A 21,093-nucleotide genomic window follows, 5' to 3' on the forward strand; every position below is an offset into this window, starting at 1 on the left:
AATACCCTAAGAATCTGCTGGAATACCTGATATATTTTTGTGCTCTTCTGAGGTAATTTATCTTTGACTTTTCAACAGAAAAAAAAAAAAAAAAAAAAAACCTTGCTAGAGTAGTCCGTACAAAGGTCAACGAAGTTTGGGATGATTCACGTGAAAATATTATAGTGCTCTTCGCATGAGAAACATGCGGTATAGAGTATAACAGCGGAACTTCCTTAAGAATAACAGGAATTCACCTGTAGGAACAATTCAAATGGGCTCAACGGTACAATTGGCATTTAAGAATTACTTGATAACTAATCTGAGCACAAGCTTTGTTTGCTGTACAGAAGAATGAGTAGGTTATCCATGGCATATCACATGCCAGTTTTGCAATTAGACTTGGCATTGGAGGACTTTGGTTTCGATAAGGTGTTAGATAGCTCTTCATCGTGTCGCTTCTTGAGGTATCTCTGTGCTGTGGACGTCACTATCTTGGCGAAGAAGTTCATGAGTGTGAGCCATATAAAGGTATTCCAGATCAAGGTGAAGGAGAAATTCCACTGCTTTCCCTGTTGAAGGACGGCAAGATCCAAAGTTATTACCTTATTTGCCTAAGGCACGGTTCTTTACCGAATAAAGTGACTCGAGAACCACAAAATATTTCAGGTAAATGCACGCAAACCAAATGTAGGATATTAAAAATATTTGCAACATGTGAAGATATGGTACCTTCATTGTTGAAGAATCTGAAGCTGGAGCTGGAGCTGATAAATACTTTTCCCTTACCATGTCCAGTTTGGCAATCACAATGGGCAGCATAGCAGAGAAACTAGAATCGTTACCAAATACCAAGACCAATTTTTCCTCAATCAGCTCCAGGAGTTGGTTATTGCACAGCGAGATGATAAATACCGTCTGCAGCAGTGATTAAATCAAAAGATCAGAAAGATTTAATACCACAAAGGCCTAAAGACCAGAATCATCACTCCCTCAATGAAATGCTAATTCAATCCAATAGCTGCATGAAAATATAGAGGAAACCCTAGGACAAATGGGTGCATATTTCAAAGAGAAAAATGGAAAGAACAGGATAGCAATTTACACACCAAGATAGCAACTAGGAACAAGAAAAGTAGCTCCATAAGAGCCAACCTGTATGTGGGACTTAATTATTGCCTTCCCAATTAAGGTAGCAAGAAAGAACTTCCAGAATGGGACGCCAAATTGCCCACACATGATGCCAGCCAGATCAAAGAGAGGGTTTGGCACCTAGCAACAGGAAAAAATAAGATTAATTTGGTTCAGCTGTTTAACCAATTAATGAGTCAAAGGACTGCCGATATACTCAATGGTGATTCATGCTGACTAGGTCCTGTACAATGCGGAGGAATGCCATGCCATACATGGGACTGTCCCTGTGCTGTCCAATGGCATGGTATCATGCCCTGCATCCAACTGCTAGATTAAACCAGCAAGAGGCACAGTTTCCACACTGAACAGGACAGTAACATCAATACGACAAGGATTAGCTCCCTCAGACTGAAACTATATGCAAATGAAGTCATCATAATTGATCACTTTCAGGAAGCAATTAAAGAATCTTTCCACTTATAATGCCTCAACCTTGTCCAACTTGGGGACATGCCTAAGCCATTTGATACTCACTAACTGGTGTACTTCTATATTGTTAAACTTCCATATAAAAGAGGTTTCACAGCATGTAGCATAATCACATATATTTCAGAACAAATCTGCAGCTGTTGCATCAACAGATCTGAAGTTTCCTAAATTTCCTTAAAATTGTAGGGTCAACTACCTTTTCTATGAATTGAAACATATGGAAACTGTTAGTACCAAAATAAGCATTAAAAGCTACTACAAATTAAAGACAATTCTCAAGCAGTTTAAACTCGTGTCTTAAACTCAAAGAAAATTAGGAGTTATAGGGTACTTTATTCCATGATCATATTATAGTATTATGATACATAGAAGGTTCTGAAGATCATGTAGCAATTGTTGTTGAACTAATTCGGGTCAGTGTTCATTGATACTTAGCCTTTTGTTGGTTCAAAGCTTTGAGGAACTTTAAACTTCAATTTATTCAGATGATGGAATGTGTAAGTAGTGGAGTCATAGTCCATAACAGATGCTACCTAAAGGTCCATGTTGCCATATATTACCTGAGTCAACATATTGCACATACTTGGATCAGAAAGCAACAACTTGATAGTGGATATAATGAGAATTAGTGCATGACTAGAATATTGTTCAGCTTGAGCCCAGTTGGGGACTATAACACAAGATGACTCCAATTGCAACAATTTGCAAAGATGGGAAGGGACTAATTAACAGAGTAAGTTGTCACAGGTAGCCAACTAACGCCAAAGCAATCTTGCTTTTAGATTTTGACTGCTCCGTCACTGAGGCAAAAATACCTGTAACACTTTCCAGGCAGCCAAAAGAATGGTACTGTACTCTACTTAACTCCAATATTCAACTTATAATATAAGGAACATACTGTTGACTGTTGAGACATATATATGCTAATTAACATGCATATATTATTCTTGTGTAGGTACTTTGATTACTTCCCATGTCTGTCACTCGTATGAGAACTACCAGCAGGACAGTATAAATACCTCCCAATTTAGAGCATGCATTTGTCTCTTTTTATTCCAGATCTACACGAGCTAACAAATATTCAAAAACATATATATATAGAGAGAGAACATATACATATATGTTCTGGAGAAATACTGTATTAGCCTTACAAAACTAAGATTTTTTATTGTGGCGGACATAATAAGATATCTCAATGCTTTACCATATTTTTCTGATCAGAATGGTATCAGGTACTATGTCGAGCTTCGGCCTTCTCTCTTTTCCTGCTAGGTATAAATGGGGTGGGAGTTGCACAAATAAAGGCTCCTATGGTTAAGCTCATCAGTAGAGTCATTACTAACAGCTAAACTGTTATAAGACTAGCTATATATCCATCAACATTGACAATTGAATAAATCTAAACGTTTACTATTTAGTCTATTTTCAACAAAGTGACCAAGCTTCTGTTAGCTCAACTTAGTGTGCCTAGGCATTTCATCTAGGCCTTTATCTCTTCAAAGTGATAGCTGCTTTACTCTACCAGTCTGCCTGTCTAAATTACCTGGTCAATCTATTTTCTGAGCTAAGTGACAATTCGTTGGCCACCTGGACAACACGTGTGAGGACATTTAATATCTCGATGCTCTATTTTATTATCATGCTCAAGTCAGCCAAAGTGAGGGGCACTGACACCTCATTTTTCAGGATCATGTGCATGATTCTTATATATAAACACTTGAGATATGCTATCATGCTTATCAATTATGATTACATCCATTATAGAAGTACATTTCTTGTGATTATTTGCTAATTCTTTTCCCCTCACTTTGTCCCCACAAAATGCAACTTTGTCCAGATGTTAGTCATATATTCTTAAAATTTCAAAATACCATAGATGACTATGATCTCAAGTAGATCAGCTATCTGCATAAATAGTCCAAAGAAAGATAGTGAACAAACCGAAGCAAGTACTAAAATGGTAAAAAAGTTGATATGTTGCGAGTGTGAAAGAAGCCAGCGTTTCATTCGAGATATAAATCCATCTTCTTCTGAAGAAGCAGCATTTAATTCTTCCATGGCTTCTAATCTGTTTCCTGACAAGCGTGCTGCCATATATAGGGCAATAACAATGCATCAATGTCAGCGAGCTAACTGTTAACCCATACAACTACAATTATTGCTAAAAACTATGATCTGCAAATGTTACCACATTATAGAAAGAGTATATGGAAGTACTACACAAGGAAAAACACAACTGCAAATCCAAATGACTGGAAAGAGAGCTGCCCTTAATTTCCCAAGAACATGAAAGAACTTAATCATTAGTGTGCTGCTATATGTGCGCCAATGGTAGGTGATGTGCAACATTGTTGTGCTGACTCTTGTGCTATGAAGTATGAACTTAAATGTCATTGTAATGGAGAAAAGTAAGCTAGACAATGATATGCATAGGTTAGTTGGCCTCCTTTCTTTTTAGTGTACAAGTTTAACTTCTCTATATGTTCCAGACAATCACAGTATGATAAACAGCATCACATTTAGGTAGATCAAATTATATATTATGAGAAATTAGGGCACAGCTTTCTTTCTCCTTTAACTTCACTTGTCAGCAAGTCGGAAGATGTCCAATCAGCAATGGTCATCACCAAATTCTGAAAAAATATCAATTGATAACAAATCTAGATGGTCCCAATTGGTGTGATGATAATGCTTAAGTCGGAGAGAGCCTCTTGGGGGCAGACACCCATCTTTCATCAATTGATAACAGTTGCGCATGCACATCGAATATGATGCAAGTTTCTAATGATGAGCATTCAGTAAACAAGTTCCGCTGTATACAAGGAGAACCTAATATAACTTATGAAGACAATTTGCTTTTCAAAATGAACTAATATAACTTATAAATCTTTGATCCTGCTGCAATAAAATCTTCTCTTAGATAGACAATTCAACATTAACTATAACTAAATGAAAAGTCATACAAACTCATTCTTCCACTATCATAATGTCCATTATTGCTTAAGGTGATATGAGAAGGTTCAATTTTTTAATTTAATTTATACATCCAGTGTTCATATATGTGCAGCTTTTTCTTATTTGAATGCCTCTTTCTCGACAATAACAAATCAAGAATAATTTGTAAATGAGCTCCTAAATGACAGAATTATCAGTGCAGCTAAATAATTACAGTAGAGCCCTAAATTGGGGAAAATGTAATACAGATTCTTTCAAAACAGTTCTAGGTGATCTGCACCTTAATAACCTAGTAATTCAACATATACCAAGATATTAACATCGAGTTGAATCATACATTCTAAGCCAAAAGCTAAAATGAATTCCAAGCCTCTAATATTTTGCACAGCATGAATAGGACCACATACACATCAAGTTTGAGTCAAATATAGCTTAATAAATGCTGATATAGCTGGTAAATATTTTAGCACCCCCTAAACCGAGCACATATATTTCTGTTATATAGTTCATGTTGACTTGTTGTAATTAGCATCTACATACATGCAAAATATTGCTGTATCATTGATAACTTGATACAAATGTATCTAATAAATCTAAGAGTAAACTATGGCAGATTCATGCTAACAATTACTTAAGAAGAATGCAAGATATGACACCACAAGAAGCTTAACGGGTGCTTGCAGAGGAAAACCATTATTGAACTAGGATATGTGCAAGGTTAAAAGAATGAGTTGTATGCTGTAAGTTTCATTAATTAAAGAAAACAAGGTGATACAATATTTATATTTGCAATGATACATTTGACCTGGACAAATAAATCAATATTAATATGTATAAATGCAGATCCGCATGCACATGTAAAAGGTTAGGTCCACAATGAACTACATAGTAAGAATTTCTTGAAAGGACACCTGCTCTTGAGATAAAATAGGGAGGAAGCTCCCCGAGTGCAGTTCCAAGGCCCCAAAGAATAGCTTCCAGCTGAACCTGAGGAAGTATTTTGCTGAGCGGAATCCTAACAAGTGAATTAGGTGATGGTGAATATAGTGGAGGTCCAAATGCTGAACAGTCCTTTTCAAGCCATGAAGGGCTCCGTTTAAGCTGTATGGTATCATATGGAGCAATTTTCAAATCAACTCGTCCACATTGTAGAGCTTTGATCGTCAAAAAGGCAATATGTGGACCTAAGTACAAAACAAATGTGTGCAAACCAGATCCTGCAAAGAAACAATATCATAATCAGCATCGAAGTAGAGAAAATGCCTTGTGGTAAGGCTTAACAATAAACAATTATATTGACCTTTACTCATGGGTTGTGACAAGGAACGCTTTACTTAAAATTAACCAACTGTTCATAAGTTAAACTAAAAAGCACTTGCCTAATCCAATAGATGATGCCACACCTAGTGCCACCCACCACAATACAAACCTGGCATAGTGAAGGACTTCCTGCACATGCTGCATCCATGGAACAAAACAAAGTTTAGAGAAAAGGAGGGATTTGTTTTAACATCAGAAGAATCGTTATATTAGGTGATAGTGTAACTTAATAATCAGAAGATGCATCAAGATATTTGATAAATGGCATTCTTGATGATACATATGTAACTTCTATCTTTGACTAATCTAATGGCAAAATCAACTCAATTATGTCAAGAGTGGTTTATGATATTACAGTTCAACATGAGCTGCAATATAGAGGCACAAGAGACACAAAATAAATCTGAGATTTCTTAAGCTAGAAACATATCAAAGGAAAGAGGTAATACCTTTTCATGCGGGCCATCAATGGTCGTAAGCAGAAACCCAGAAAGCACAAGGAGGATAATTGTGACCTTAATCCAACTACGTTTCCTCAGAATATATAGAACTGATCTTTTTAAATATCGCAAAGTTGCTAATACGAAAAATTTTGACGTCCGGAATGGCTGCTTTGTAAGTGTCAAGTTCTCTATATCCAATCGATGCTTTTCACGAAGTTCTGCCAAAAAAAGAAGTGCACTTATAAGTAAGTAATATGACATTCCAATTAGCTCAAAACAACCACTCAAAAAGTGCAGACTTTAAGAATATGAAGTTGATGAAAATAGGCCATGTGACAACTAGAGTACTATTACCATTGAAAAGCAACTTTAAGCATGACTATGAAATAGAGTCAGTCCAGGTAAGACCAACTTACCTAGAGAAATTCCATCATTAATTTAAAAAAAAAACTGAATTATTGTCCATTTATCCTTTGCTAACTCGCAGCCTCAGGTATGGTTGCAAGTTACAGTTTATAAGCTTTGGTATGTTTTAGACATAATGTAATTGTATATTCGTTGTACAGCACTGACAACCATTTCTTTGCCTCTAGTAAGCCACAACAAATACTTGCAAGTTGAGCATGAAAAAAAACTACAAGGACATCCTTGTACAGATAAATGCAGTGGCCACTACAGCCATCATACATGCCACTACACATGTGTTAATCGACTCCTGCCCGTCATATCCCATAATGACCATTGTATCAGCCGCCATGAACCCAAATTGCCATAATTAGCTGCCAAGCCCATGGCATAGCGATAGTAGCTAAATTCCACCATGGTGGTTGCTATTTGAAACAATAATCCTTCTGCACCAGTTCTGTAGTGTATATCCCAAAGTCCACCACCCTAGTACCATAAGCCCTTCCTTGTTTTAAGAACCCAGTAGCCTAAGCAGTTAACAAGCATCATATAATTCACAACTGCCATCAAACAATCAAATATTCCCTTTTTCATAGTTTAGGCAAGTGGTGAAGACAGCCATTTCACTGATCTAAATTTAGGTTTATCTGGCTCGCTGCTTCAGAATTTGTCACTAAAACTAGACATGCCACACTATTTTGGCAAAACTCATAGGCACCATGATTTCTAATTTGAGCAAGTTGTTTGAAGAAACTCATCCATTAAAAATTCTACTTTTTGTGCTTAATCACAGTGCCACTTACCTAACTTTCACCCTATTATGTTTCCCCGGATAACAGGTTTAAAGTTTCTTATCCTGTTCCTTTCACACTTATTTCTAAACAACAGAACCAACCCAGATCATGGCATAAGAGGCGTTTCACGACAATGGCAGCCAACAACCCATACATTACCCAGAACATGCAAAAAGCCACTGCACAAAAACATATCTTCACAAAATAAAACCAAGCGTTTAGAAAACTCCCTATCTGCATGTAACTTGTACTTTTGTCCGTATCTTCTGCGAAATTCACGAGCATCGTAACCCAATACCAAAATCCAAAACCAACTCTTACAGATATGCAAACTTCAATAGCAAGTTAATCTCACGTCTAAGTTCCGAAACAATATTCCAAACAAAGATTCATACTTTATAGGAGGGAAAAAAAAAACTAATTTTACTTTTTCAATCTTAGAGATCCACACAAAACGTTAAGACCTCACCGGAGATCAAGGGATCCTCATCTTTGGCCGACGACGGTGGCGCCACGGCTCTCCTACGCCCCATCCTTCGCAAAGTTACCTTAGGCCCCCGAAACCCTAACTTTCCTCACAGTGATCGGGAATCCGCATCGATATCAGATCAGGGGAGCCGCGAAATTGAATCGAACCCGATCTGATCCGATCCGATCCGGAACGGAAGCGAAGCGCGGCGATCTCTCCTAGATTTTTCGGATTCAAATCGCCGATCTCGGCGAGATCACCATTGCAAAACCCGAAGAGCCGCGATGCCGCGGGAATAAGAGATTGGCCTCTCAAAAACGTAGTTTTTTCCCCCTTTTTAGCAGGAGGGCAAATCGGAATAAAAAAACGACGGATAGGCTAAATCAAATTTCGTACACGGAAGGATAATAAAGACGAGGAGATTACTTCACGTTATCAGTCAAATTAATCGCTATTACAGATTCCTATTCCGATTTTAGCGGATAGTTATTAGACTCCGCACACTTGGAATAAGGGGTGGTATTGGTATGAATCCGGATCTTGTCCTCCTGATTCGATTTATTCACGGGTTGCGGCTCCCTCTGGGGGTAATCGATTTTGTCATAATTTAGTGGTTGTGGGCGATATATTATAAGATTGTATGATTGAAGGTATCAATTTGGAATTTTAAATGGTTTTATGTACGAGGATTAGTAAGTTTAATAGAAATTATTATTGTAACTTGTCCTTCTTCTTGGCCCAGCTATTCTCAAAGCATGGGCCCTTCGCCACCAATATCATTAACAACACCTCGCTTATCTTGCCCAGAAATGAAGGGCCTCACTACAACCCTTGCAACAGAAGGTACTTAACAAAGAAGCAAGGAAGGATTTTGACTTGATAATAGTGAAAACTAATATCAACTCACAAATATTCAATTCTCAGAGTAACTGTAACATGATTAATTTTCGACGAACTTGCAGATTAATTACAAAACCAAGTTGAGAGCATCAAAGTAAATGGTAGGTAGCAATGGGCATGATTTGCATAGCAACAATTACAAAATGAGGTACACAACAATATATTAGATGATTTTTGAATGTGTGTGAACATAGAAGAACAACTAAGCAAAGAAAGAATTTATGCTGCTTTCACTGATGGAAGTCTAGTTAGACCCTTTTGAGAAGACTCGCCAAGTTGAGTTGAATATCATCTTTAGCGCGCTTGTCAAATGGATCCTCGCCAAAGTAAAGATCTAATATGGACTGACACAAGAGCTTGCTCTGGATGTTTCCGACTTCCTTGCCGTCAACTATAGAGAGGGAGAGAGTTAAACATTTGACTACCAAGAAGTGTAAAAGACAGGATATTTTAAGTATATGAGTAAAACAGAACATGAGATACTATATGTGCACCAATAAGTCTCTTCAATATATATGATAACATAGACAATCGGGTAAAATGGACTTTTAGTTTTATGTGTGACAACAGGCTCATGTCGCAATCCAACTCAATTTAAGATGACAACTAATAAAATCAACAAGAACAATCTTACTTTTTGTTTGAAGAACATGGCCTTGTTCCCTTGAAAGTTCAATTACAGAGCCCTTTGGTAGCTTGTATTCATCATCAAATAGGGAAACAAACCTGCAAGAAATAAAACTCAACTTATTTCTATTATGACAATAAGCACCATGCAATCGGATCACTGAATCCAAATCATACTCACTTCAAGAATACCCGTCATTTAGCTTTAACGAGATATATCATCTATAAATCAGAGAGAGAGAGAGAGAGAGAGAGAAACCACATGATGCAACTCTTGGAAAGATAGAAGGATATAAATCATAAAGGAGGAAATGATAAGTTAAGAGGCATAGAGAGTCCATCATAAAGAGTGGAAAATTAATAAACTAAGATGATAGTCATAGATCAAATCATGCAGAATTGACTGATGTTTTATAGGGTTAGCCTACCTAGCTGTTCCCATCTAGTGAAGTCTTGGCATGGAGTACAAATTCTTGTTGGATGCTGTGATGCAAGAATGTAAAGGCTTTCATCCTCACATTCTAAAAGTAAGAGAAATAATATACCAATAACTACTTCTGGAATGAACATATGAGATCATTTGGCTACAAAGAAGCAAAGGTAAGTAAGAAAATGACAATATTAGCCTACTTATTTTGCAGATGATTGCTTATCAACTAATAGCCTGAACAGTTGCAGGGTTATTTCAAGAAATGCAAGGCTTTTAGCTTTGAGTTTAGCTAAAAAAGTTGTTAGAAATAAACTAAAAATTCAAAATTACCTCTGAAGCAATTCCTTGTTAGCTGATCCACCAAACTTCTCAAGTCTGCTTCCTACACTTTTTGCAAATGCATTACGAACTGAACGGATGCTTAGTCTACCATATACTATTTGAAGCCTAACTGTCATACGTAGATCACATTTCAGTGCATCTGCAATAAACTCCTTATTTTCTTTCATTTCCGAGACTGAGAGTGTTCCATATTTCTCATTCAATTTTTTAACATCATTATCATCAACATAAACACCTGTAATTATATAAAAAAAGAGTTAAAATGACAAAATAAGTAAAGCTATAAAATGGTGCGCATTAATCAAATTTGTTTCGTGAAGCTAACAACAGCACTGAAGGCAACCATAGTTATATCGAGTAAGAGAAGAAATAGAGGACATAACATAAATTAGAAGGTTACTAAAATTTCAATGGGGATGGTATCATTAAGGTCTTATCAAAGAGTTGAAAATTCAAATGATGACTCTCTAGGCTCAGTTGCATCTGTAAAATTGGTTTCATGATCACAAGGAAGAAAGAATCTAAACAAGACAGAGACTGAATAGAGTTAATTCCCAGCATTATAGAAAAACCATTAAAAAACCCAGAAAAGAAAGTTTGACAGGAAATGTATGTTTACCAATTTAACATACTTCAAGATGACTATTAATAAGCATAAGTAAGAATCTCCAAGTAACTTATCAAATAATCCACTAAACATCTGTACTGAACAAAATGGAATGTAGAAATATAATTTATTAAAACAGAGTGTGGTCATGTAATAACTACACAGCTTAGAGTATTGGCAAGTTAGACATTTTCCCCTAATAAAATTAGCCATCAGAACTGACCCTCAATCTAAGAGGAGCCTAGAAGGCCCAATTACCTGGCCCTGGTGCTAAACCATTCTCTACAACACAACACACCATCCACATACCATATCACAAAAGGAAATGCAAACTCTACCACCACCATGAGTGTCCTTATCAACCATAAGTGAGGCATGAACTTACAGTGTAATGGCAGATGAAAATCGCGAAAATTTAAGGCAGGTTTGGCAGAGAAGATGCAGAAAGACAACTACAAGAATTTTAAAGCATAGTATTTCAGGATCCAAAGAAATTTGAATTACACATGTTGATCTTTGGATGATCCGTACTCGACCATGCACCCAAAGGACATAAAAGCAGATTGGCCTAGGTTTATAATGAGAAGATCGCAATTGTTATGAGCAGAAGCACTTCCTAAGATTACTAGTTTACTACTACCTGAAAGATGCAAATAGAACTCAGTATGGAAACTCAATATAGCCATTCATGCAGATGTTATGCAAACAACAAATAAAGACTATCAAATGCTAACAGATGATGGTTTAAAAATTATGATGAATGAAGATATCATTTAAACGGAACAGCAGGTATTACTTTCTTTATACGACACCAATAATAAATAAAATAAATAAATAAGAGCACAGTGTTAGCAATGCAGATGCGATAACAAATTCAACACATAAAGTGACTACCACCAATAATTTAAATCATTCGCCACGATAACAAAAACCCTTCTAAAGAAATCCCAAAAAGCGCATATTTCACAATGTTGAGTTCAATTAAAAGCAACACACGTTACCAAAACAGAAAAGGGAGCATTTTGACCCATTACCGAAAGCATAAACATCGATGCTCTTCAAGCCCAACACATTGGTCCTCCTCAGCCCAACTCCCAGCAATTTCCTTCCGCCCTCCACCTCCTCGGGGAAAGCCACGCCGGTCTTGGGCTCCGTCGACGTTCCCGACGCGGCGCCATCGGCCAAGGAAAGAGATGCCCAAATGGGAGGAGAAGAGCCGATCCGCCGCTTTAGGAGAGATGGGTCCGATTCCTTGTTGGCCGATGCGAGAGAGATCGCCACAGCCATTCCGACGCCTGTGGTGACGGCGACAGGGAAGAAACGGGAGGCATCGGGGAATCGGGAGGCATCGGGGAATCGGGGTGGCCTTGGGGGTCGGGGAAACGAGAAGGGGAAACGGAGGGAAACCATGAGGAGTGGAGAAAAGGATTGCGGCGTAGATGGTGTGTGACGGAGTGAGCAATGTATAATTAAAACAGTTTGGTGGGTATGCTTTTGCTCTTATTATGTTTCTGTTGATAGTAGGAGCGTGTTTAGTTCTCTAATGCGTTGGAGAATGTTTTTGACGTGTGAAAATTTACTATTTCAGTCTTAACAATATTTATAATCGTTTTTGCATACACATTTAAACTATTATTCAGCATATTATCGCCAATGTTGTATCAAAATCGACATCAAATTATCCAGGGCAGATTCCTCATATACTGCAATATTCTTATACTAGGAGGGGCCTGGATTCTTTAACAAAATTAGCTATTTAACCATTTTTACCTCAGCAACTCAGTTGAAGCATTATATGACCACCGAGCATAATATCTAACTTCGTTATCACAGCCAAAGAAAAAGAAAAAGATATACTCCTGATATTTCAAGTCGTTAAAAGTATAATTATGGCATGGAAGCACAGAGATATCTTCTAATTCAAAGAATTCAGATTGCTTAAAGAGATAAGAGTATAGCTGCTGTCATTCGCAAGAAAAGGAACTGTAGGATTGCGCATTCCTCTGAATACCAGTTTGAGGATGAAGGAGCTAAGGAACTCTACGATGATCAATCATACTCGAGTTCATCAGTTGTAATTGGCTTTTTAAGGGGGATAATGGACTTCTTTTCAACATCTCTGGGTAATGCTTTCCTCATATCTGAAAATGCAGAGTTGAGCCAGTAAGGACTGAGAAAACCTTTCCTTTGCATGTCATAAGGCTAATCAATTCGAGAAGCAACTCACCCAGGCCATCTTCTTCCCCAGAGTAATAGCGCAGAACTCTTCTATAGATCACATAACCGAGCTGCAGAAGTCCAATGAAAGTATGTCAGAAATAATCCAACAAATTCTAAGCACTGGTTAAACAGAAATCGCCAAAGCACCACTTAGTGATATGTGGTTCTACAATGAAGTTCTGCTATTAATTTCTACTTTTCAAGATGAGTTTGTGTTATGGATATCATTCTCTTCATATTAGTTCCTGAGAGCTGAGAGAAATCTTTCGAACTACTTGACTACCATATTTTAAATTACGCTATATGTTTTGCAATAAGGGTCACTAAAAATGTTGCATTCCTTAAGCTCCCATAATTTCAGCATGCAAAAATTCAGCCTGAAAGGGAACTTATGGCAGACAAAATGCAGAACATTGAGCATAAGCTGGATATTGTGAATGCTTTTCTTCTCAGGTTAGCTGCTTCCTACTTAAGTATGTAAAGATATGTATTGAATAACTATTGACCTATAACGAGTAGTAAACTATCCCCATGAGGGCAGCAGTGCTGCCTGGATTTTCATGCTATTGTAGGATTTGGCAACCATTTTCCAAAGCAGTTGTAAAACTGTGAAGTAGCTAGTCGGTAAGGATATAAGAGTGTGAAGTGCTTAGTTGGAAACTAGCACCATCTAAGATTTGAAGTTCCACGTTCCTGCTACTAGTGGCTGTTAAAAATTTACAAAGTTATTTGACCTATTGACACTCTATGGAAATATTCTACATGAATCTACAATTATATGTTCACACTGAAAAGATTCAGACATCCCATGCTGAAAAAACCATGGTAGGCTGTTGAAGAATGGATTCCTCAATGATCACCCACTGTATTGCCTATGCATTTAAAAATCCCAAGCATATATTTCTATTTCATCTATAACAGAACAAATCTGTCAGTTTGACTCACTGCTTTAATACTACAAAAGAATTGCAAAATACAGAAAGAATAAATCAAGGTTGACGCAGCACGACAGAAAGTGTACCTTTTCATACATTTTAATGGCTGGCGTATTAGATGCCCTCACAAAGAGATCCACAAAGTAAGCCTTATCTCTGCAAAGTGCAACTCTCTTAATTCTTGAAACATAAATTACTGAGCACGACTACAGCAAACCAAGAGGAAATAAGAATGGCTGACAGAACTCACGCAGATCCAGTATCAGAGTCAAGTACCAAGTCATGCAGTTTTCAGTAAACAAATAACTTCATGCATTTTAGTAGATGCAATAAAAGAGCATCAAGTAACTCATGCGGAAAAGAACATCTACTAATGAAGTTTCTTCATGCAAAGAGTTACTTGTCACTGATGTCCTCCAGTAGATTCATTAATTTCCTAGCTAACTGCTGTCTTCGGTACTCTGAAGCTACGGTGACTGCAGTTACATGGCCATGCCAAGATTCACCTTGACCTTCAATTTTCCCCATAACTACAAAACATATCAGTACCAATTATTAAAGGTCGAGAAAAGAAAAGCAATTTCAGAAGGCTGAACTGATGTAAGACAACATAAAAAGAAATGAAGCACCCTTATTAAGGCATTGATGGTTGTTTGGAAATGAAGGAAGAAAAGTCCGTCCCCCAGGTTTGTTTGATTTGATGAATAATGTCTTGAATGATGATGAAAAGAACTTGAAACAGATGTATGATGAAGATAAATGCCGTAGATTAACTAAGTTCTACCGAAACATTTTAGGCATCCCAAAATGTATCATAAATAGGTATTTCTTTTCTTTATTAACTAAAAAAGGTCTAGCACAACTTTAGACAAGAATGCAATCAGGCTGCAACTTCATGCCGCAGGCTGCTGAACATGCAGCCTGTAGCCATACATACAGGCTGAGAGATGCAGCTTAGACTAAAGCAATATCAGCATTCAAAGAAAAAAAAAAATTACCACCAACCTGTCTAGACTAGAGAGGGACAAATAATAGGGAAATAACTAGGCCATACCAGAAAATGTGATAATTATCCGATGCTCATCAAAATGCAAAAAAAGATCAAGAATTTCAGGACATGTATGTCCTTTAGAGTATTAAGCCTGCTTCACATACATGTATGGTTCATATTACGCTAGTGAAATATTGATCCTCCAATATAATGTGCCATCATACAGGGAAAAAAATCAATCAAGAATTCTAATTTTAATACAAGTTCCTCACTTCCTCCTACTAAAAAGCTAGAAAAGAAAACAAACTTTAACTTAGCGACTTCTCCATGTAGCAGTAAGGGAACTTCATCAGGTGCAGCTCTCTGAATGATAACATATACTAACACAACAACTCTTTTGAGGACAATGCACACTCTATGGAAACTTAAAATATGAACGAAAATCTCTACTAAAACCTAACATAAGTGTCACAGATCCAAGTTATCTAACTAATGTCAAAGGGTTCAACCATCATCTTGCTTTCAAGGATATGACTCAAAGTTCACTGTTGGTAGGAACCAAACTATCTTTCATCCCCAATCTCCCAATCCCACAAATTGATTGCAGATTATCAAAATCCACAAACTAAGTGAGAAGGAAAAAAAAATTATAGAGGCAGGTGAGCTTACTGTATCCCATGATTTTGTTGCCGGGGCTCTCGGCGACGTGAAAGTAATCGGGCCATCGAGCCAGATAAGTCATGTAGAAGGACATGTTGAACTGGGCAGGATAAGGGAAGAAGGAAACGGTTAAATACTAAGAAAAGAAGGATACGACTGGGGAGAATAGAAAGGAAGGAAGGGGGGCACACTGTTTCGGTGAGATGATCGAGATTGACGTTGGCGAACCGGAGGAGATCGTCGCAGCAGAAGCGGCGGATGGTCGTCATTGAGACAAGTGAGAGAGATTGCTTGCTACCTGTTTGTTCAAATGTCTGTTAGAAGTGCTTGCTGCTTAGCTTTTTAAGTCGTTTTGGGCGAACCAGAGCCCAGAGGTGGTCACGGGGGGTCTTGTGTAATTTAATGGCATTTGACCTTTTCGATTTGTAATAAATATATAAATTATGTGCATTTCGTTATATTAAATAAAAACTACAAGAGTTCAAAATTTAAAATACAGACCTCTTCTTCTTACCTCTTTTTTGGATCAATTTGTTTAGTCTTGTTTAGTATGAAATACAAAATCTAGCCACAGATGGACATAAGAGTATAAAACAAATTTAAACTAATTGAGAGAGCGACTAAAGAAAAGCTTATTATTTTGGATACTGAGAGAGATGAATATATGTAAAATAAACTCTCTAGATTTGAATCTATGTTGGACAAATGTTTTAAGTGAATCACCATCAAATTCTCATTTCTCTCAAATAATAGAATAAGATATTTAAAGCATTTGCCTTGAACATATTTAACCCACAAATATTCGAATATGTGAGCTTAACCATTACAATTCTCCAAAAATGCTAATGCAAACAAAGGTTTTAATCCACTACCTATCAGGTGAAGACTAAATAACACACCAATTAACCATGAGCAATGACACGGGACAGGACCACGTCCAAGAATGTGCATGTCAACTTATTTAATGAAAAATATACAGAGCAACAGAAAAGCTTGATTTCATGACCTACACTGCTTAATCGGGGTGTTGCCAGTTTAGCTAGAAGAGATATCTCAACTCTAATTGTATCAGCAGGAAGGAAGATAATAATCATACTCACTTGAAACTTGTAAAGTGAGTTAACACACAAATCACTAGCCGCTGGGTGTTTTCGATATATCCAGATTACAAGCCTAGATTGCTATGAAGATACATAAGTTATTCCTTTGGCGCTGGCATTAACCGAAGTCTATCCTCAGGCGAAGCTCTCACAGAATCTCTCTCCTCAGTTAATAGTGACTGCAAATCGCTTCCATTTGCCAAGCTGTTGAACTCAACTGATTTGGATGGAAGTGCTGGGTAGCGGCGTTGGCAAAGGGTCATAAGCCTCTTCACGGACTGCAGGTACTTGCGGGTCGTCTCATCATTCATGATGTGGGCTACGCTGTTTGTGTGGATCTTCTCTCGAGCCGAACGCTCGTGGATGCCAACCATGGTAACACCAATAGGCCAAGGTGCATTGCCGATGGCCATCTTAATGTACAGGTCCATGGCTGCTAAATAGTCTCGCTTCATACAGCACTGGACCACGACGAGCAATGCCTGCCGGATGTCATCCGGAAGAACCTGGAACATAAAGAAGAAAAACTGTATCAGCTAACAGAAAAATGTACATGATTCAGATGATTAATTATCAACTCAATAATTTAGTAGTTGTAAACTTATAGAGTAGGGTTTACCAATGTACAAATATTTGTTAGACAAATAAATAAAGAAAATTTTATAGTAGTTACAAACTTCGTTTTGGCATTTTGTTACTATTTCATTATCTTAATTACACATGCTACTGCTTTCAACTGCTAACATTTAGTCAACAATATATATATATATATAAAGGCATCTCCAAGATAAAGCAATACCTTCAGAAGTGATATATGGTTGTACTATTAAAGTAGGACATCCTAGGTGACAATTCTATGAAAATGGTGTGAAACTATGCAACAATTTATATCAAACTAGTTATATTGGCCTCAAAATTAAAACTAGATAACATTTGCTGCCTAACTAGATAATTGAATCTGACAAAATTATTAGATATATGCATAGTAACAATTAGTGAAGCACAAAACTATTCAATCAGACAATAGAAGATAGAAACAACAGATTTTGGGGAAAGACAAATTTCATGAGGATTAAAAGGATGTAGATGCATAGCTACACAAAATGGAGAATAGAAGGAATAAGGATATGCAATTGTGAGGAAGAAGAGAAAGCAAGGTTGGGAATCCCAACTCAGGGTAGACCAGCGTTACTTATTCATGTTTCAAGAATAAAGTTCCCCTGATTTTCAAAAAACAGATATTTGGACCATTATGGGTAATCATGTATAACTAAAACCACATTCTCTTACAACCACACTAGTTATTTAATAAAACTCATTTTTGAGTTAGATACTGTGAGTAGTGCATGCCCTAGTAAAAGAATTTACTCAAACAGTCCTTTCAATTATCAAACAATTAACAGGTCTGAGTTATCAGCACCTCATATATTTTAGCTGATATCCTTAATGAAACTAGTGATGCCACCTTTATATGAAGTTATACCAGCTTGCTAATAAGATCATGCCACATTCCAAAGGCTTTCCAGAACTAAACAAGATTTAATAGGATTGAAAATTTTAGTTGACAGGTTTCTTTCCTAAATTTTCCATCCAGTCTTCAGACTAACTGCTACATGTATCCGCAGCAAGACCTTGCAGATCTGGTGATTGTTTTTATCCATGGCTCATTAGGGATTCAAACACAGGCAAGGAAAAAAATGAAAATGTTGATCTTTCTTTCATAGTTATGAGGCACAGCCCTAATTCCAATTTAAATAGCTTAGGAGAACTTGGCAAAGCCTAGTTGAGAATCTTATTACCTGTTCACAACCATGAGCTAAAGCACAAAATTGACAAACTAATGAATCGAGTCCGTATCTTTCCTACAAACAATTGACTAAGATACAGCATATGCAAACAGAACAAATAATGAAAATAAAACAAAGAATAAAATTTTCACAAACCTTTTTCCTGCAGAATTTGAATAGAGGTTTCAAATACCGTGCACACTGCTTAAAAGTGGCAACCATGGATTTCCCCTTGGCCGTCCTCCTCTCCGCCTCGGGCATCTCATCGAGCTCTTGTTTCCACTCATACAGCAACCTCTTAAAGAACACCAATATCTTATCCTCATCGCAAAGCTCCTCGAATTTGGCCTTCATCCGCTTCAAGTCCTTATCCGCATCCACCCCCGACGAACCCCCATCCCCGCTCAAATTCTTGTCGCCGTCCCCATCGCCCCCGCCGTCCTCCAGCGCATCGCCGCCATCATCCCTCTTGCCGGCCTTGAGGAACGTCGAGGAAGAGGAACCGGACTTGTGGCGCTTGCGGAGCTCGGAGATGTCGCGGAGGAAATCGTTAGTCTGTCCCTCCGTCATGTCGCTGTCGACCTCGATGACCCCGGACTTGAGGATGATCTTGAGGCGATCAAGGCGGGCGGCATCGTCCTCCCCAAAGAGGGTGATGGGCTGCTTGAGGAGGCGGAAGCGGCGGATGACCTCATGCCGGGGGAGGACGAGGTCATCGATTCGCTGCTCGTCCGAGAGGATCTCAGTGGGTTTCTTCGAGGAGAGGGAGGAGAGAGCGGGAGGGAGAGAGGGGTCGGCGTTATTAGGGTTAGAGATATTAGTATTAGGGTTCGAGGAGGAAGAGGGAGGGGTAGGAGAAGGGGAGGAAGAGAAGTGGGATTTGGAGAGGTGGCGGCGGTGCTCTTCCTCGCGTAGCTTTTGGAGGTTCTTTTGCTCGATCTCGGAGCGGCGGAGGAGCTTCTTGCCGCCGAAGTCGGCTTCAAGGCTTTGACGCTTCCTCTGGAGCTCGCGCTTGAGCAGATCCATCGCCGAAACCGTAGTAGGGACCTGGGAGGTCAGAGGTGGTATAAATAATTCCTTTCTTATAATTTTAACAAGGATATCCAAACGGGTCGGATAACAAAATCGGATCCGGATTTGTTTTTCCCACAATCCGAGTCTAGGCTCGACTTTTGGGCCGTGCCAGGCCTAGTTGGGCCTTCAAAAGATAACCTCCTCCAGTCCTCTGTTTGTGGTGTGGGTAAAGAATACAAAATCGTATCAAAATCGTCCATCCCCATTGGTCCGACCCATATCACCTTATCCAAATCTCCACCCCCATCAAGCAACAACCATCCATCCCAGATCCCTCCCTCTCCTCCATCTCATAACCCAACCATCTCTCTCCCTTCATACTCCCAGATCTCTCTTACTCCTCCTCTTCTCTCCCTCTCTAATGGCGATGGCAACCCAAGCCTCTCTCTTCACCCCACCCACCACCACCTCCCGCCCTCTTCTCTCCCGCAAGCCCTCCCCTCGTCCCCTCCTCCTCTCCCCTTCCTCCTCCCGCTTCCCCACCCTCAAAATCTCCGCCGCCGCCGAAACCGCCGCAGAGACCGAAGCCCCAGCTGGCTTCACCCCTCCCCAGCTCGACCCCAATACCCCCTCCCCCATCTTCGCCGGCAGCACCGGCGGCCTCCTCCGCAAGGCACAGGTGGAGGAGTTCTACGTCATCACCTGGACGTCCCCCAAGGAGCAAGTCTTCGAGATGCCCACCGGCGGCGCCGCCATCATGCGCGAGGGGCCCAACTTGCTGAAGCTGGCGAGGAAGGAGCAGTGCCTCGCCCTCGGCACGCGGCTGCGATCCAAGTACAAGATCAACTACCAGTTCTACCGGGTCTTCCCCAACGGCGAGGTCCAGTACTTGCACCCCAAGGACGGAGTCTACCCCGAGAAGGTCAACCCCGGCCGCCAAGGCGTCGGGCAAAATTTCCGATCGATCGGGAAGAACGTCAGCCCGATCGAGGTCAAGTTCACCGGGAAGCAGGTGTTCGATTTGTAAGTCGTACGTGGGTTGAATAATATTGGGGTTGTAATGGTTTGGTGCTGTAAAAGTCGTGTCTTTGTATTTATTTATGCCGTTCTCTGTGTTAAACGTGATACTTAATCTTGGCTTCGGTAATATTAATTGCATTTTGGTACGAGTAAAGATAATAAGATATGTTATGCACTTCTACTGGTTGCATATTATTCCAAGATAATAATTGGAAACTCGAGAGTAATTAAAGAAGGATTTGGATTGGTTCACTGAGAAGGCTGGTCATTAGAGGATTAAAAAACAAAACAAGAAAAGATTACAATCCCATTACAGATCACATAAAGACATATCTTCCTGATTAAAAACAAATAACTACTTATCTCAATATTAATTTACTAATATCAATTTTTTGCTCCTCTCCTCTCATCTTTCATCTAGTTTACCTTGAAATGACTTACTTCCATCAAATATTATTTAAACACTTTATTT

At 38.7% G+C, this 21,093-nt stretch overlaps 5 protein-coding genes across 5 annotated transcripts; 1 reads left to right on the forward strand and 4 right to left on the reverse strand.

Moving 5' to 3' along the window:
- Positions 1-135: 135 nt before the first annotated feature.
- Positions 136-8,472, reverse strand: LOC140785303 (vacuole membrane protein KMS1-like). Its single transcript, XM_073133138.1, has 8 exons — positions 7,989-8,472; positions 6,327-6,538; positions 5,937-6,015; positions 5,469-5,774; positions 3,544-3,689; positions 1,135-1,251; positions 712-897; positions 136-551 (listed from the first exon to the last, which is right to left on the reverse strand). The coding sequence occupies exons 1-8, from the start codon at positions 8,050-8,052 to the stop codon at positions 357-359; spliced, it is 1,305 nt and encodes a 434-aa protein (XP_072989239.1). The 5' UTR covers positions 8,053-8,472; the 3' UTR covers positions 136-356.
- Positions 8,473-8,983: 511 nt separating this feature from the next.
- Positions 8,984-12,735, reverse strand: LOC140785304 (fatty-acid-binding protein 1). Its single transcript, XM_073133139.1, has 4 exons — positions 11,929-12,735; positions 10,276-10,522; positions 9,523-9,614; positions 8,984-9,279 (listed from the first exon to the last, which is right to left on the reverse strand). Exons 1-4 carry the CDS (start codon positions 12,302-12,304, stop codon positions 9,137-9,139), a joined length of 858 nt encoding a protein of 285 aa, XP_072989240.1. The 5' UTR covers positions 12,305-12,735; the 3' UTR covers positions 8,984-9,136.
- On the reverse strand, positions 12,734-16,067 carry LOC140785306 (N-terminal acetyltransferase B complex catalytic subunit NAA20-like). Its single transcript, XM_073133140.1, has 6 exons — positions 15,892-16,067; positions 15,710-15,800; positions 14,450-14,579; positions 14,136-14,205; positions 13,122-13,182; positions 12,734-13,035 (listed from the first exon to the last, which is right to left on the reverse strand). Exons 1-6 carry the CDS (start codon positions 15,967-15,969, stop codon positions 12,944-12,946), a joined length of 522 nt encoding a protein of 173 aa, XP_072989241.1. The 5' UTR covers positions 15,970-16,067; the 3' UTR covers positions 12,734-12,943.
- Positions 16,068-16,636: 569 nt separating this feature from the next.
- On the reverse strand, positions 16,637-19,650 carry LOC140785308 (uncharacterized). The gene is made up of 2 exons (XM_073133142.1): positions 18,744-19,650; positions 16,637-17,306 (listed from the first exon to the last, which is right to left on the reverse strand). Exons 1-2 carry the CDS (start codon positions 19,611-19,613, stop codon positions 16,899-16,901), a joined length of 1,278 nt encoding a protein of 425 aa, XP_072989243.1. The 5' UTR covers positions 19,614-19,650; the 3' UTR covers positions 16,637-16,898.
- Positions 19,651-19,873: 223 nt separating this feature from the next.
- Positions 19,874-20,748, forward strand: LOC140785310 (photosystem I reaction center subunit II, chloroplastic-like). The gene has a single exon (XM_073133145.1). The coding sequence runs from the start codon at positions 20,023-20,025 to the stop codon at positions 20,626-20,628; it is 606 nt and encodes a 201-aa protein (XP_072989246.1). The 5' UTR covers positions 19,874-20,022; the 3' UTR covers positions 20,629-20,748.
- The last annotated feature ends 345 nt before the right edge of the window (positions 20,749-21,093 follow it).

Source organism: Typha latifolia, chromosome 3 (genome assembly GCF_019914945.1).
Source record: "Typha latifolia isolate L0001 chromosome 3, TyphaL0001v2, whole genome shotgun sequence".
Lineage (NCBI taxonomy): Eukaryota > Viridiplantae > Streptophyta > Magnoliopsida > Poales > Typhaceae > Typha > Typha latifolia.

What these genes read in the sequence shown, in the direction of transcription:
- LOC140785303 (XM_073133138.1), bottom strand. Translation starts at nt 8,052, where the DNA reads ATGGGGCGTAGGAGAGCCGTGGCGCCACCGTCGTCGGCCAAAGATGAG. An exon ending in TGAGGATCCCTTGATCTCCG is followed by an intron (nt 6,539 to 7,988) that starts GTGAGGTCTTAA and finishes TTTTTTTGGCAG; the next exon opens with AACTTCGTGAAAAGCATCGA. An exon ending in TTGATGGCCCGCATGAAAAG is followed by an intron (nt 6,016 to 6,326) that starts GTATTACCTCTT and finishes CCATGGATGCAG; the next exon opens with CATGTGCAGGAAGTCCTTCA.
- LOC140785310 (XM_073133145.1), top strand. Translation starts at nt 20,023, where the DNA reads ATGGCGATGGCAACCCAAGCCTCTCTCTTCACCCCACCCACCACCACC.
- LOC140785306 (XM_073133140.1), bottom strand. Translation starts at nt 15,969, where the DNA reads ATGACGACCATCCGCCGCTTCTGCTGCGACGATCTCCTCCGGTTCGCC. An exon ending in CCATTAAAATGTATGAAAAG is followed by an intron (nt 13,183 to 14,135) that starts GTACACTTTCTG and finishes GGACTTCTGCAG; the next exon opens with CTCGGTTATGTGATCTATAG. An exon ending in TGGGGAAGAAGATGGCCTGG is followed by an intron (nt 13,036 to 13,121) that starts GTGAGTTGCTTC and finishes CTGCATTTTCAG; the next exon opens with ATATGAGGAAAGCATTACCC.
- LOC140785304 (XM_073133139.1), bottom strand. Translation starts at nt 12,304, where the DNA reads ATGGTTTCCCTCCGTTTCCCCTTCTCGTTTCCCCGACCCCCAAGGCCA. An exon ending in CATCGATGTTTATGCTTTCG is followed by an intron (nt 10,523 to 11,928) that starts GTAATGGGTCAA and finishes ATATAATTACAG; the next exon opens with GTGTTTATGTTGATGATAAT. An exon ending in AACAAGGAATTGCTTCAGAG is followed by an intron (nt 9,615 to 10,275) that starts GTAATTTTGAAT and finishes TATTTCTTGCAG; the next exon opens with GTTTGTTTCCCTATTTGATG.
- LOC140785308 (XM_073133142.1), bottom strand. Translation starts at nt 19,613, where the DNA reads ATGGATCTGCTCAAGCGCGAGCTCCAGAGGAAGCGTCAAAGCCTTGAA. An exon ending in TCAAATTCTGCAGGAAAAAG is followed by an intron (nt 17,307 to 18,743) that starts GTTTGTGAAAAT and finishes TTTATGTTCCAG; the next exon opens with GTTCTTCCGGATGACATCCG.